This window comes from Anser cygnoides, chromosome 5, assembly GCF_040182565.1.
Source record: "Anser cygnoides isolate HZ-2024a breed goose chromosome 5, Taihu_goose_T2T_genome, whole genome shotgun sequence".
NCBI lineage: Eukaryota > Metazoa > Chordata > Aves > Anseriformes > Anatidae > Anser > Anser cygnoides.
Window position 1 is genome coordinate 24,182,362 of NC_089877.1, and position 15,139 is coordinate 24,197,500.

General features: G+C 36.7%; 1 protein-coding gene across 6 annotated transcripts in view; it reads left to right on the top strand.

Annotated features, from left to right (window-relative positions):
- NOVA1 (NOVA alternative splicing regulator 1) overlaps window positions 1-15,139 on the top strand; it is a 159,806-nt gene that overhangs the window by 140,377 nt on the left and 4,290 nt on the right. For all 6 annotated transcript variants that reach the window (XM_066997392.1, XM_066997391.1, XM_048058854.2 and 3 more), the window contains one exon: window positions 14,702-15,139. This exon is cut by the window's right edge and continues 4,290 nt beyond it. In XM_066997392.1, coding sequence (XP_066853493.1) covers window positions 14,702-15,139 — 438 coding nt within the window. The remainder of the gene's footprint in view (window positions 1-14,701) is intronic.

Here is a 15,139-nt window from a genome sequence, read left to right on the forward strand (position 1 = left end):
TTTGTTATAAAAGATTCTGGTAATTACTATTTCTTTGACCTAGAGAGATACGGTTATTTAAATGTTTATCTTTAAGTTTCCTTTACTTCCTTTGTCATTTGAAAACAATTCTCAAATGCTATCTGTGAGATTGTCTTCCTTAGATATTCATTGAGTAGCTCTTGCTATACAAGATTATTTTGCAATAGTTAAGCAACATTCAGTACAGAAAGGATCAAGCTGCTGGTTGTCTTTTGCAAAGCCATGAGTGCAGTAAAGTAGCCAGTGAAATTAATAGGGTCTAGCCCTTGATACCACTAAGAAGTGTTCATCTAGATAGGCCAGATGCATTTTGCATGAGCTGAATTTCTTGCTATTTTTCAGCACACTTATAGTGAAAAACAATGAAGCTAGACAGAACAATCTGTAGGTCAGAACATAGAGATGCTCCTTTTTTCACATTAATGGGATGACCACAAGGACATTAATCCATGTCTCCCCTTCCTTCTTGACAACTGAGAACAGAATAATTTTCCCAGGATTTTAATTACAAATAATGTAGAAAGGGGGATGTTAGGGTTTATTATTATTTTATTTTATGGCCCAGAAAAGCCCCAAGGTGTTCATTTAGACATGGTACATTCATTTTCTATGGCTTTACATAGGTTGCTGTTTGCAACATTTGCAACAGTTACAAATGTACCAAAAAACTGATCATTCTACCATGTTTACTTCATAGGTATTGGTTGGTGATACTATAAAATTTACGTTTCACCGTACTTACAATTTTGTGATCTGTGAGTAAAAAGCATATCCAAACAAGTGCAGGGTTAGGGTCAGGATACACCATTAAAATGCTGTTGTGTCTTTTCTCATCTCTCTGTGTGTAACTAGATAGAGACTGAATAGAAAAGATCTTAATATGATAGAAAAGGTATGAATATATATCCTAAATATAGATATATATGGAAGACATATCTATGGATATATATTTATTAACATTTTTAAGGGCAGAAATTTGAGGTCAAATAAAATGTTGGATAACCTCTTGAAATAATTCTGTAACAAAGTGTTCTTTTCTTCCAAGATTTTGTAATGGAGAAGGCTTTCATTTGTTTTTGTGCATGAGCACACTAATGTGTGACATTATTGCAGCTGTGAGATTCTAAGACATGACAGGGAGAGGGATGGTTTCATTCACTGAAGTAGTTTCATTCGAGTAGTAATATTGTGCATTCCTTCCATATGGACTAATTTGCTTTTGTTTTTTTCTTATTGTTTCTTAGAATCAGCTGAATTGTGAACAAATGGTTTAAAGAGGCACTGCTGAATATGTAGCTTCTGTGCTCTCTTAAGTCTGCTGGAGCTGTTAGCTAGATACTGAATGTGATAGGACTTCTTCATAAAAGTTACTGAGTATTATGGAGTATATAGAAGTATGTATAGTATAGAAATATAAATATATTTAGAAAAGTATATTAGCTGTTTTCAAGTGATTAGGGATTTATTTTGTGTATTTACATTTCATTTTTTGCATCAAATAATTTTTTTTGGCAAATTTTATTTTTTTGCATCAAATGTTCTGTCAGTGGGTATATAATTAACAAGTATTTTCCTTTTTTCTTCTTTTTGTTTTTTTGATGGTATGCGTAGTTAGATTTTAATTAAAATTAATCAAGTCATTTTAATTTAATCCTTTTAAAAATATTCAGTTCTACCATCTTGTCATATCTCAAGGAAAAATGATGTTTACTAAATCTCATAAGGAATTGATGACAATTTTTATTTTTGCATGGCTCTTTGGAAAACATTTTGTTTTACCATTCAGTGTCTAGACCTGACAAGATACCTTCCATTCTTCTTTTTCAAGTTAGAATAGTTTACATGAAGGACTTTGACAAGAACGGCGAAGTTTTTACACAGAGGAATTATACCCCTGATCAGTGATTCACAAATTCTGCGTTACAAGATTATTAAGGACACATTCAACAACAAAAACAACAAAAAATGACATGGACATGCAGTCATAATTCAGAATTCAGCAAGACTATCATCACTTTTTTAAACAAGTACCCGAATTTATGATTTTTTTTTGATTCTTTTTTTATGGTTTAAATAAGTGGTTTGGCTATTCGGTTTTCTGAATGTGCAAGTATGCCTTTTGGGTTATGATGCCTAAATAATCATCCAGGAGTCTTTACAAATCTGTCTTTTCCATACTTGAAATGATTCTGCTGTAGCATAGTATTTCCATACCTTTGAAAAGAGAGGTCTCCCGCAGATGGTATAGTGTTGAGAAGTTAGATTTTCTGTATTGTTAAATGTCCTTGATGAATGTGTTACATATTTTGTAAAAATCAACTTTGCCAAAGATGGCCTGAAAATAATTCAGCAGTGTTTGCACCTTATCACTCTACCAAATCCTACAGATAGATTCATTTGAAATGCAGCTCTTCAGATTTTGACCATTCCTACCTAGAATGCGATTTTAATTTTAAATTTGGATGTAAGTCCTAAGGTAATTTGGGAATTTGGCCAGCAGTGCAAGAGAGTGATATTTTCAATGTATTTCTAAGATCTTGTTAGATCCTGTTTTCAGCTTTTCCATGCTTTCAAGTTTCAGACAGCTTCAGTGAAATGTGCTATAGGCAATGGCAATGTGGCTATGTGCTGTTGTATATTCCTATTGGTTGTCCTTTCCTTGGACTTGAATTAAGTGGGATAATTAAACTATGTAATTTTGTTTGCCTTTTTATTTTATTTTATGTTTTTAAGTATATTGTGTATTTTATCTGTGTTTATCAAAGCTCATAGTGAAACTTGAGTCACTTTTAGGTATAATCGTAGAATGGCTAGGATTGGAAGGGACCTTAAAGATCATCTACTTCCAAGCCCTCTGCCATGGGCAGGGATGCCACTCACTAGATCAGATTGCCTAGGGCCTCATCCAACCTGGGCTTGAATAATGGGTACCCATGAGGTTCTCTCATATTTAATCTTTCATATTTATCGTGAAAATTTCTGTTTTAGCTAAGGACATACACTTAGGCTTGTCTTGGACTTGCAGTCCTCAACCGTAAAAAAACGGGTAGCCTTAATCTCTTTGAAATCAATAGGAAATGAATTCCTGTCTGTGCATATAGGTCATCAAACTTAACTCCATGATCTGCTACTAAGAGCGTGTCAGATCTCCTGTATGTTTCAAGCAGAGGATTTCTTGCAGTAACTGCTTTCATCAAGTGTAAAATGTCCAGTTAAAATACAGTATATCACTTATAACAAGTATATAGCTATTCTGGTGCTGGGGAGTGCATGTGAAGCTAATGCTTCACATTAACTTTTACACAGCCTTTTAGGGATTTTCTTGAGAAGTGTAGAAATGTCCGTGTAGTTTATGTACTTACCTTTTGTCTGACAGCTTTTCAGGAAAGCAGCCAGTTCACAATGCTTCTTTGGACAATGAGCAAATTAGCCATGAGGAGCCAAAGTAACATCTATAGTTTATATGACTGAGAAAGTTTTTAAAAAAGGATACGCCACCTGTGCCCCAAATACAGTCAGGAATATCAATTCCTTTTGGAATTCCTTTTTTATGAGTTTTTAACTTAGATCCTGTCTAATGCAAAACAATGGGAGTTTTCTCGATGCCATCACAGGCACATAATTGTTTTTAAAAGAATGTACATTATCTACTTGTTTTTTTTAGATATATTTGTATTGAGAAGTGTCTTTTCAGCAATTCCAGTAATGATATTAAATTATAATTACATGCTGTCTTGCAGTCAAAAGTATCCCAGTTTACTGTACTCAACAGTACTGTAAATGTTCATTATTTTATGAAGCCCATCCTTGTGTATATGACATGTTGACAGGTGTTCACAACACACCTCACAACAAATAGGAGAGGAAAAAAAATCACAGGAAGATTTTACACTGGGGAAAAATATATTTTAATTTAGCTAGAGAATAAAGTTAACATTTTGCTGTCACTGAAAGTGTCATTCAGGCTTTACTGGCCAGTGGAGTTAGTATTCCTGCTTTTTGTCCTATTAAAAGATGTTTCATTTGAACAATGAATGGGATAGTCAATATAGATGTCTGCTTTTCTGTGTATACTACATACTCTGCAATTGACTGAAAGTCTATGATTTTTTACTCTTGCATAATTCAGCATGTAACCAGCTCATTTTCTCTTTTTTAATTATAAAAACATTAAAAGTATAAATGAAGCTACTCAAAATACATAACACTTCCCTGCAAATGTAATTTGAATCTCATGAAACATTAATGCATGAAATATGGAGAGTTGTTTTTGTGCTATACTGAAACAAACTTAGAAAAGTTTCTTCTCTATGTTATTAAAACTATGTATTATAGAGAAGTCATGGAGGATGCACTTTCATATATTCACATACTTTTGAACTGTGGTTTTGTGAGGTATAAGAAACTAGTCATAGACTAGTGTATGCATATGTATGTGTAATTTTAAAATAATAGTTTATAAAAAACTAGATCACAGTATCACAGTATCACAGATTTCTAGGTTGGAAGAGACCTCAAGATCATCGAGTCCAACCTCCGACCTAACACTAAGTACTCCACTAAACCATATCGCTAAGCTCTACATCTAAACATCTTTTAAAGACCTCCAGGGATGGTGACTCCACCACCTCCCTGGGCAGCCCGTTCCAATGCTTAATAACCCTTTCGGTAAAGAAGTACTTCCTAACATCCAATCTAAAACTCCCCTGTCGCAACTTTAGCCCATTCCCCCTCGTCCTGTCACCAGGCACGTGGGAGAACAGACCAACCCCCACCTCTCTACAGCCTCCTTTAAGGTAACTGTAGAGAGCGATAAGGTCGCCCCTGAGCCTCCTCTTCTCCAGGCTGAACAAGCCCAGCTCCCTCAGCCGCTCCTCGTAAGACTTGTTCTCCAGACCCCTCACCAGCTTGGTCGCCCTTCTCTGGACTCGCTCGAGCACGTCCATGTCCTTCTTGTAGCGAGGGGCCCAAAACTGAACACAGTACTCAAGGTGCGGCCTCACCAGAGCCGAGTACAGGGGCACAATCACTTCTCTCGACCTGCTGGCCACACTGCTTCTTATACAGGCCAGGATGCTATTGGCCTTCTTGGCCACCTGAGCACACTGCTGGCTCATATTCAGCCGACTATCAACCAATACTCCCAGGTCCTTCTCGGCCAGGCAGCTTTCCAGCCACTCATCTCCCAGCCTGTAGCGCTGCTTGGGGTTGTTGCGCCCCAGGTGCAGGACCCGGCACTTGGCCTTGTTGAACTTCATACAGTTGACCTCAGCCCATCGGTCCAGCCTATCCAGATCCTCCTGCAGAGCCTTCCTGCCCTCGAGGAGATCGACACACGCACTTAGCTTGGTGTCATCTGCAAACTTACTGAGGGTGCACTGGATGCCCTCATCCAGATCATCGATAAAGATTTTAAAGAGGGCCGGCCCCAGTACTGAGCCCTGGGGGACACCACTAGTGACCAGTCTCCAACCAGATTTGATTCCATTCACCACAACTCTCTGGGCCTGGCTATCCAGCCAGTTTCTAACCCAGCGAAGCGTACGCCAGTCCAAGCCCCGAGCAGCCAGTTTCTTGAGGAGAATGTTGTGGGGAACGATGTCAAAAGCCTTACTGAGGTCAAGGTAAACCACATCCACAGCCTTTCCCTCATCCACCAAGCGCGTCACTTGGTCATAGAAGATCAGGTTCGTCAAGCAGGACTTGCCTTTCGTAAACCCATGCTGACTGGGCCTGATCGCCTGGTTGCCCTGCAAGTGCCGCGTGATGACCCTCAAGATAATCTGCTCCATGAGCTTTCCTGGCACTGAGGTCAAACTGACAGGCCTATAGTTCCCCGGGTCTGCCCTCCGGCCCTTCTTATAGATGGGCGTCACATTGGCTAGCCGCCAGTCAACTGGGACCTCCCCCAATAGCCAGGACTGCCAATAAATGATGGTAAGCGACTCGGCCAGCTCCTCCGCCAGTTCTTTCAGTACCCTCGGGTGCATCCCATCTGGCCCCATCGACTTGTGCACATCCAAGCTCCGTAGCAGGTCACCAACCATTTCCTCATGGATAGCGAAGGCCACATCCTGCTCCCCATCCCCTTCCACCAGCTTGGGGCACTGGGTATCCAGAGAACAACCGGTAGTGCCGCTAAAGACTGAGGCAAAGGCGGCATTAAGCACCTCAGCCTTTTCCTCATCCTTAGTAACTAGGTTTCCCCTCGCATCCAGTAAAGGATGGAGATTCTCCTTAGTCCTCTGTTTCGCATTGATATATTTGTAAAAGGATTTTTTGTTGTCTTTAACGGCAGTAGCCAGATTGAGCTCCAGATGAGCTTTGGCCTTTCTAATTTTCTCCCTGTGCAGCCTCGCTACATCCTTGTAGTCCTCCTCAGTGGCCCGCCCTTTTTTCCAAAGATTATAAACCCTCTTTTTTCTGCTATGCACAAGCCGCAACTCTCTGTTGAGCCAGGCCGGTCTTCTTCCACGCCGGCTCGTCTTTGGGCACATGGGGACGGACCGCTCCTGTGCCATCACGATTTTCTTCTTGAGGAGCGCCCAGCCTTCCTGGACTCCTCTGCCCTTCAGAACCGCCTCCCAAGGGACTCGGCCAACCAGCGTCCTGAGCAGCTCAAAGTCAGCCCTCCGGAAGTCCAATACAGCAGTTTTACTGGTCCCCTTCCTGGCCTCGCCAAGAATAGAGAACTCTACCATTTCGTGGTCACTCTGCCCAAGACAGCTTCCGACCACCACATCTCCCACCAGTCCTTCTCTGTTTGTGAAGAGAAGGTCTAGCGGGGCACCACCCCTGGTAGGTTCGCTGACCAGCTGCGTCAGGAAGCTATCTCCCACGCTCTCCAGAAACCTCCTAGACTGCTTTCTCTGTGCCATGTTGTGTTTCCAGGATATGTTCGGGAAGTTGAAGTCCCCCATGAGGACAAGCGCCGACGATTTTGCAACTTCTGTCAGTTGCCTATAAAACTCCTCATCCGTCTCCTCATCCTGGTTCGGCAGTCTATAACAGACCCCGACCAGGATGCTAGCCTTGCCAGCCTTCCTTAGATAATCTCATAGAATTGACCACCTGTATAAATAACATAGTTTTAATGTTTATTCTCTCTCCATACACAACTTGCATGTGCACGTATCTAGTAAAAACTGCGTTTAAGAGAAGGTAACCTTTCCATTTATGTTTCAGAGCCTACAATATGCACGCTAATGAGAGAATGACAACTAAAGCAGAGACCAGAGAATTTTGTTTGTTTATTTAAACATGATTTGCTAGTTCCTTGCTCTGAGAAGTTTGCATTCCAAATTACATCTTTAGTTAAAATCTTCATGTTCATACTTTAAAGTAGGCAGAAGCATAATTAACTAGAAGTGGGAGGTACTTTTTCTTTTCTCAAAAAGAGTCAAGATTTAGTATAAAAACACTAATTGAAAAATGTTCCAGATTTAAGCTGAAGCAGCGAAGTTTTGCAGAATAAATAAATGTAATAGTCTTTCCTTCCTCTAGTAAATGTTTCTCCAGTTTGGTTCCAAGGTTTTAGACCTCTCGATTTTAAGTGTAAATAATTCTGAATGTTTAAACTGAACGTAGATTTGTATTATATGATAGTTACTAGGACTAAAATGAAACAATACCCTTGAGCAATGCAGCTTCAGCTGAAAGGAGGTCTGAGAAATGGAACAAAATAAACACTGGTGATAAACAGTAGAGGGCGAATAAGACAGCCCAAATTCCTACTGAAATTTAGGGACAGATACAAGTAAAAATTTTAGATGATGTGTTTGCCTTGTTATTCTAACTTATGTTTTTAGTAATCTAGTGTGCCTCTAACTTTAGAAGGACCTCTGCTGCTTGCAACAGATTTTTTTTTTTTTAAAGGATTAATTTAACTTCAAGCTTACTTGGAAGAAACACTAGTTTTGAATGTAGAAATACCACAAAGAAGCAACATAAAGAAATAAAGAAATGAGACTCATCTTGCAATAATTTCCTGTAAAACATATGAAGGAAATATTGTAAGTATACATACTTCTTTTGATGAGAAGAAAATCTCAGGAACACAAACATTACAGGAAAAAAAAAATTGCATTATACTGAGGAAAAAAATAGGATCTAATCTCTTCCTATAATCCAATTACACTTGTTCACAGAATATTTCAATTCTATTGAAAAATATGGAGAATTGGAATGAAAGTTGCAGAATTTAAACAATCAGGGAAGGTGACAGCTAATGTATGATATAGATTTACACTAAAATTTGCAAAGAGCTGCTTCTCTTTACATGGTTATTTTCTTATATTTGTAAATAAATATCAAGTAGATAATTGTCTAAACTCTTTTAAAAGTTTTTTTCTTTCCTTTTTTTTTTCCTGAAGAGAAAATATCTAAATTCTTGGACTGAGCAACCAGGAATTTGCTCAGTGCACCACACCTGTGAAAAAAATAAGCTTATGTGATGTGTACATAAGAAACACAATACAGAGCTACTGAAATCAGTAAAAGACATTTCATTAACTTCCTTAAGGCTATGGATGCACAGTCAATATAGATTTTGCTAGCCTGGTAGTTTTGCCTGCTATACAAGTAGGATGAAACAAGCATACCCATGACCTCTTGAGCTTGTTCTGTCCTGGTATGAAAACTTGTGGTTGCCATTAGGTATGTAGCCAGGTACTTTCCAAGAGTTGCCCAACACGATGAAGCATGGCTGTAAGTTCTAAGTAGCTGAAGTGCATGCAGGTATTGTTATGCCTGTAGTGTACTTAGCTGTTTTCCTTTATCACATCCTTTATTGACCCTGTTTTTTCTCCAAGATTTTCATCATACTATCACTTCAGTTGAAAGATGGATGGCATGGGACTACTCATATCACTATAATCCTATTGTAGTAGTGTGTTTAGTCTGCCACCAAGAAAAACATTGGATGGCTCTTACTGTTTGTCTGCTCTCTATGGGAACTTGTGCTTTTCTCATCAACTCCAAGCCTATAGTCAGATGAGCAGCTAAAGTACACATAGCATGAAATTCTGATAGGTATAGAAGAATCTATAGAGCCTAGATGGAATTTGAGTTTAAAGTAATTGATGAGTACTGAAGCAAAGAAAAAAAGGGAGGGGGGGGAAATATATATATGGAATATAGAAATTTACAGTTTAAGGCAATAATAGTTATTTGCTTTAGAGAGTATAAAATGTGGAGTTAGGATGAATCTATTGGATTAGAAATAACATTTTTAGTAAAGATTTAATTCTGTTAGAAGAAGGTAGGATAGAAACAAATTGAAAATTTTAATAGCTAATGAAAAGAACAACTATTTGAGAATATTCATGGCATGATTTATAAAAACTTAATACAGATAGAAAAAGTAAAAATGAAAGCTGAATATTAGATAAAAAGCTCCTTGCTTCATTAATCTCTCTTCAGAAACAACCCTATGGGGTGGAAAAAGCAGAGGATGATGCAATTAAATATTGCTTCTGTGAAATTTGTTTGTTTTTCAAGTTGTGACGCAATTTTGTATAATCAGTGAGACTTTTTTTTTAAAAAAATGTAATTTAGTGCAGGCATGTGCACTAAATAAAAGGACTGGGAATCTTGCTGTAGGCTATTGGAGGGATTTACAGGATAGGACTGGGGATGAGGACTGGAGAGTTGGGACATACACTTTTCTATCCATACTAAAACCTTATTCGGTGATGGCTCTGCTTACCAGAAGGAAGTTCTGCATTGCACACGTATTGCTGCTTAGCACAGATTATCTCTTTGCAGCATAAGGGAGGGTATAAGAAGTGTCATAGAACAATCTCTGAACATCTGGCATTCCACGTTATTCAACTGCCCGAAGTGAGACGGGACTTTTAGTTTGGTAAATCAGAGGACTTGTAACATAGGGTATGCTGTCATTATGGGTGTGTGCAGCATGGGGTTATGCAAGTGGGTTGTCAATAAAAGGAAAAGGATTAAAGAATTAGCTGATGCAGAGTTTAGGAGTTTAGAATTTTGCAGCATGAAATGGTGATAGTGAGTTAAAGCAATTTGAATCCTGTCCTCAGGACATAATGACAGATCCTTCAAGTACAAAGCATCCTTCTCTGAAGTGCAGTTTCATCAAACCTCTGCTAACTTCACAGGGAACAGAGGACAATAAACTGCTTTCGGGTTTGAGCCCTTCATAAGCACTACAGTTTCTTGACTGTTGCACCTTTGTCAAGGCTTTTTAAAGACAGTGTTGTGTTGGTGAAAACATTGCAATGAAATTATTTCAAATTGTTTGATCCTTTTTCAGGAGAGAAGTAGTTTACTCTGAGCCTGATTTTAATGTTCCTTAGAATAACGCAAATAGGATGAGGGTGATGCCAGTGGAAGTAATTAATTTGCCTTGTGAGTAAGCAAATGTCATGATTGCAATCCTTATTTTTATAAAACCTATTTAGCATGAGATGAAGGTTGAATGCCTTCCTTCCCCCTCCTTGGATTATGGCATTTGAAAAAAAATCAGATTGCATATACATTTTAAACTTGTTTATTATTGCTTTGGATACTCACTCTCCTTATTGCAACATAAATTTCAATATAGCCAAGAGCATACACATGAGCCTCGAAACCTAACCTTCCTGTATACTCAGAGACCTTTATTAGATAGCTCAGAGCACTTAGTTTGGATATTATTTAGGTTTTTCATTTCTGAATCCAAATAACTTTCTGAACTACTTATCTAAAAAAAGGAGTAAGAGCACTGTCCAATTTCCCTGAAAGACAAGAGAATTCAGTACGTATATACAAGTGGTGGTACAGGTAATAAAACAAAACAGGTAATTGCTTTTTCAACTGTTTGTTTGACAGGAGTTGAGACCAATAATTTTACTGTATGATTTCATACCTTGTAACTACTTGACCTTATGGTTTTTAGGCTTCATCAGAAAATAAAATATATATTTAATATATGCTGGCACTTAGAGGTCTGTGCTCTGTTATGTTAGATAGTGTATTAGTATGCAACACAACCAATGCTTGTCCTAAAGCTTTGATATTCCAGCATTTAAATCATGGAAATTCAAGTGAATACAGGAAACAGATGGAAAATTACAAATTGCTAGCAAGATTAATATGACCTAAATAAATAAATAAAAATCCTAAATGTTTTGCTTTTTAACATACTTATCTCCGTTTTTAAATAACATTTTCATGTAGTCGTCACAAATACAGGCACTTTTACATTTGAATATCTCAACATAATGCAAATGTTGCCATTCATTTCATTAAGAATAGGATTTCACCTTTGTTTTAAGTAAAACGCATAATGTTGCATTTATATTTTGTTAAAAGTGAATTTCAACTGTAATATTTTTTTGTGATGTCTTAGTATGAAATAGATTGTGCATATTATCTAATGTTTAGATAACTGTAAATTTTTAAAATTTGTGATATATGATAATTGGTGTAATTTCCACGCTGGAAAGGTTTGTATTTCAAAGGATATTAGTGGCATTTTCCTATATTAAAAAAATACAAAAGTGTTATCAGCTAAGGCACACAATCTGATGTTTCTAAAATAGATGTTTAGAATTTTTGTTTCTCAGAAGCAGACAAAAAGAAAGAAAAAATGTAACATACAAATCAGTAATTCCAAGTTTTATTTTCCAAAATGCATCATAATTTGTTGTCTATGGCAGGGTAGAAAAAAATTTCAAGAAGGGAGTGGATGCGTATAGGGAAGGACGTTTTTCTTTATCTTCACTGTGACTAGCCAGATAATTCTGTTGAATGACCAGAGCCGTTAGCAGTGAGCCAAATGAACTTTTGTAATATTAAGATGGAAAGTGGTAACTTCCTATTGAGAAAACCTTTCTTTTTTCATACAGAGCATTCCCTTCTTCATTTTGTGTCTGAATTATTTTATTGGACTACACCAGTCCCTTAGAGTAATCCCAGCTATATTACAATGACCTGGATTTTCACGTTTATTACATATGTAGCTATGTTATTACGTGTCCTGCAATGGTGTCATAAAATTAACTATTCATATGTTGGGTTAGGAGAGTCTTCAGAGCTTTGCACTGATGATATCTCTAACTGTAGTGTGGGCGCACTTCCACTGTCAGATTCAAGGTCAAGTCTGCTGAGCTAGAGCTTGGAGCAGCAATTGTAGACTCTTTTTAAAATGGAAATTAATGGAACGTATTTCCTAGGAAATTGTTGGGTTTGTTTTTGTTTTTTTTTTGGTTTGTTCGTGGTGGGTGGGTTTTTTGTTGTTGTTGATTTCTTTGTTTGAAAAGTTTTCACTTTTTTATTGCTTGGAAGATAATGCAATGAAAAATGTTTTTATACAAGTGAAAGTTAAAATCCAAAATACTTTTTTTTTTTTTGACTAACTAAAATATCAAAACTGGTTGAATAGGTGCAAATAGTGGCTCAGTCTAATTTTTCTTAAAAGTTCTACAATATAATTTGCTTCAAAAGACAAGATTTATTAAGGTACTCACAATACAGGCATCATAAAATAAAATACAATAAAATAAAAATTTTCAGAACACAGAACAAATAAAGCAGTAAGTGGAGCCCACTCAAAACACTCAACTTGATTCATGCTCCCAGCTTCAGTAATCAAAGTTCTGTGAAAGACTTCAGGTATTTTTTTTCCCAATAAGAAATAGATTGTTCGCAATCTTTTTTAAAAAGACATTTTAAATTAGTTTTTTTCTAAATCTATTATCTATTTTCATACCTTCTCATGTTCTTAGATTCTAGTTTTACACTGTTTGTAAGCACTTATACCTAACTTAATCAGAACAATGCACATTGGTTATGAAACCAAGCAGGATTTGCCAAGTCAGTTTTCAAAATCTCCCAATTAAACTATTAGTACGTCTTAAATCAGTGGAGTCAGGTAAATGTTTCCTGTAGTATGTGGGAGGAAAAAACAGCAACAGAACACAAAAATCAGAATCATGAAAGTATGTTCCATGTAATAAAAGGTTTGCAGAGTTTAAAGAGTTTAAAGAGTTTTCCTGACTGTTTCTATAGATTTTTTTATTTTTGGAATGTTAATAACAAATAAACCACCTTAAAATGTATTTATGAAAAATTCATTATATTTAGCAATTCATTATATTTAGCAATTAGTTAATACATTTGTCTTTAGATCCCAAATACCAAATCAGTTCTAAGAATTGTTTCTTTGTTTTGGTGACAGGAAGACTGAAAAAAAGAGCACCTCAAAATCACCGAAAAGTTTGACAAATAGAACATCTTTTGATCTCAGGGAACTTGAATAAAATTATAAAGAAATTAAGAGTTTGATATATGCTACCAAAGAATTCAGTGCAAAATGCAATATAGTATGTTAAATTTTTAAGGTACATACTGCATAAGTGGAAAATGTAAATATTTCGTAACTTTATGCTGGGTTTTCAAAGACTTGATTTTGGAGCTATCACAGCAACTGGAAATATCTATAATGGGTAAGACTCGAAAAAGCTTATTTCTAGGGCATGCATTTTTATTCGTAATTAGCTTGACTTCATAGTAAGCTTGAATTTGTAATAAAACGAACATGAGAATGTTGCTAATAATTTTTTGATTGTATTTTATATTGACTTGTTGCTGAGATTTTAGATGGCATTTTAGTGAAAAGACTGACAAATTTGAAAGTGTTACTCCCACATGTGTGGTCCACAAAACCTGGATGAATGGATGAATATCAGTAGGCTACTAAAATGTATTTTTGTTAATATAAAGTAATATTAATTCAATATTATGAAACAGATGTTACATTAAAATTTCAATACATTTGTGAAATGTATATTGAAAAGAAAGGCTAAGAATACATATAAATATTGAATTTTTATCTTGGATGTTGTTCTTCACTCATAGCAATAAGTCAATAAGGAATAAATTTGTTGACATTAATGCAGTTGCATTAGTTTAAAACTTTAGACAGGAGGAAAGTTAGAATTTACAGGGAAATACCCTTTGTTTGAAGACACTTCGGTAAACGTTTTAAGATGTACAAATGACATTTTATTTTTTCAGACTCAACGTTTAGATACACCTGCTGCATTTTCTTTTTGTAGGCTGAGTAATAATATGCTGTAGCACACAATGAACTTTTGTGTTCTGATGTGGCTAATAGGTTGAACAATCAACATCATGTCCTATTCAAGACCAACTGTTTTGTCTGTCCATGCTATGCCATACTTGCTTTAGCCAAATGCTTTTTTTTTTCCAATGATTACTACATTATTATAGATCTTTCAAGTGAAGGTAAAGAATTTCAAACGCGTTTTGCCTAAGAAGTTGGTTTGCAACATTAGCCTGGAAAGAGAGGAATCAGATGAAAGCACTCACTTTGATGCAGTCTAAGATAATCTTTCAATATGAGCATAATAACTGCATTTGTTTAATCTCTTTATCTGAAATGTACTGTGCTGAAAGCAGTATATTCTGTGGGAGAATGGTAAATATGATTTTCCTGTTATTCTCTTTAATTCTTTGTATTGTATGTTTGAAACAGATGTGGAGCATTAAAAAGCGTGACAAGCTGTATTTCTTTTTAATTCTTTTCTTTTAAAACATGTTAACTAATTTGCTTCAATTTTTTCCTTCCTTTTATAGGGTAGCAAAATATTATAGTGTTTATGCACAAAGCAGAAGTATTATTTATATATATTTTTTTTAATTACAGGTAAAGATTATAGTTCCCAACAGCACAGCAGGTCTGATAATAGGGAAGGGAGGTGCTACAGTGAAGGCTATAATGGAGCAGTCAGGGGCTTGGGTGCAGCTTTCCCAGAAACCTGATGGGATCAACTTGCAAGAGAGGGTTGTCACTGTGAGTGGAGAACCTGAACAAAACCGAAAAGCTGTCGAACTTATCATCCAGAAGATACAAGAGGATCCACAGAGTGGCAGCTGTCTCAATATCAGTTATGCCAATGTCACAGGTCCAGTGGCCAATTCCAATCCAACCGGATCTCCTTATGCAAACACTGCTGAAGTGTTACCAACTGCTGCAGCTGCTGCAGGGCTATTAGGACATGCTAACCTTGCTGGAGTGGCAGCCTTTCCAGCAGTTTTATCTGGCTTTACAGGCAATGACCTGGTGGCCATCACCTCTGCACTT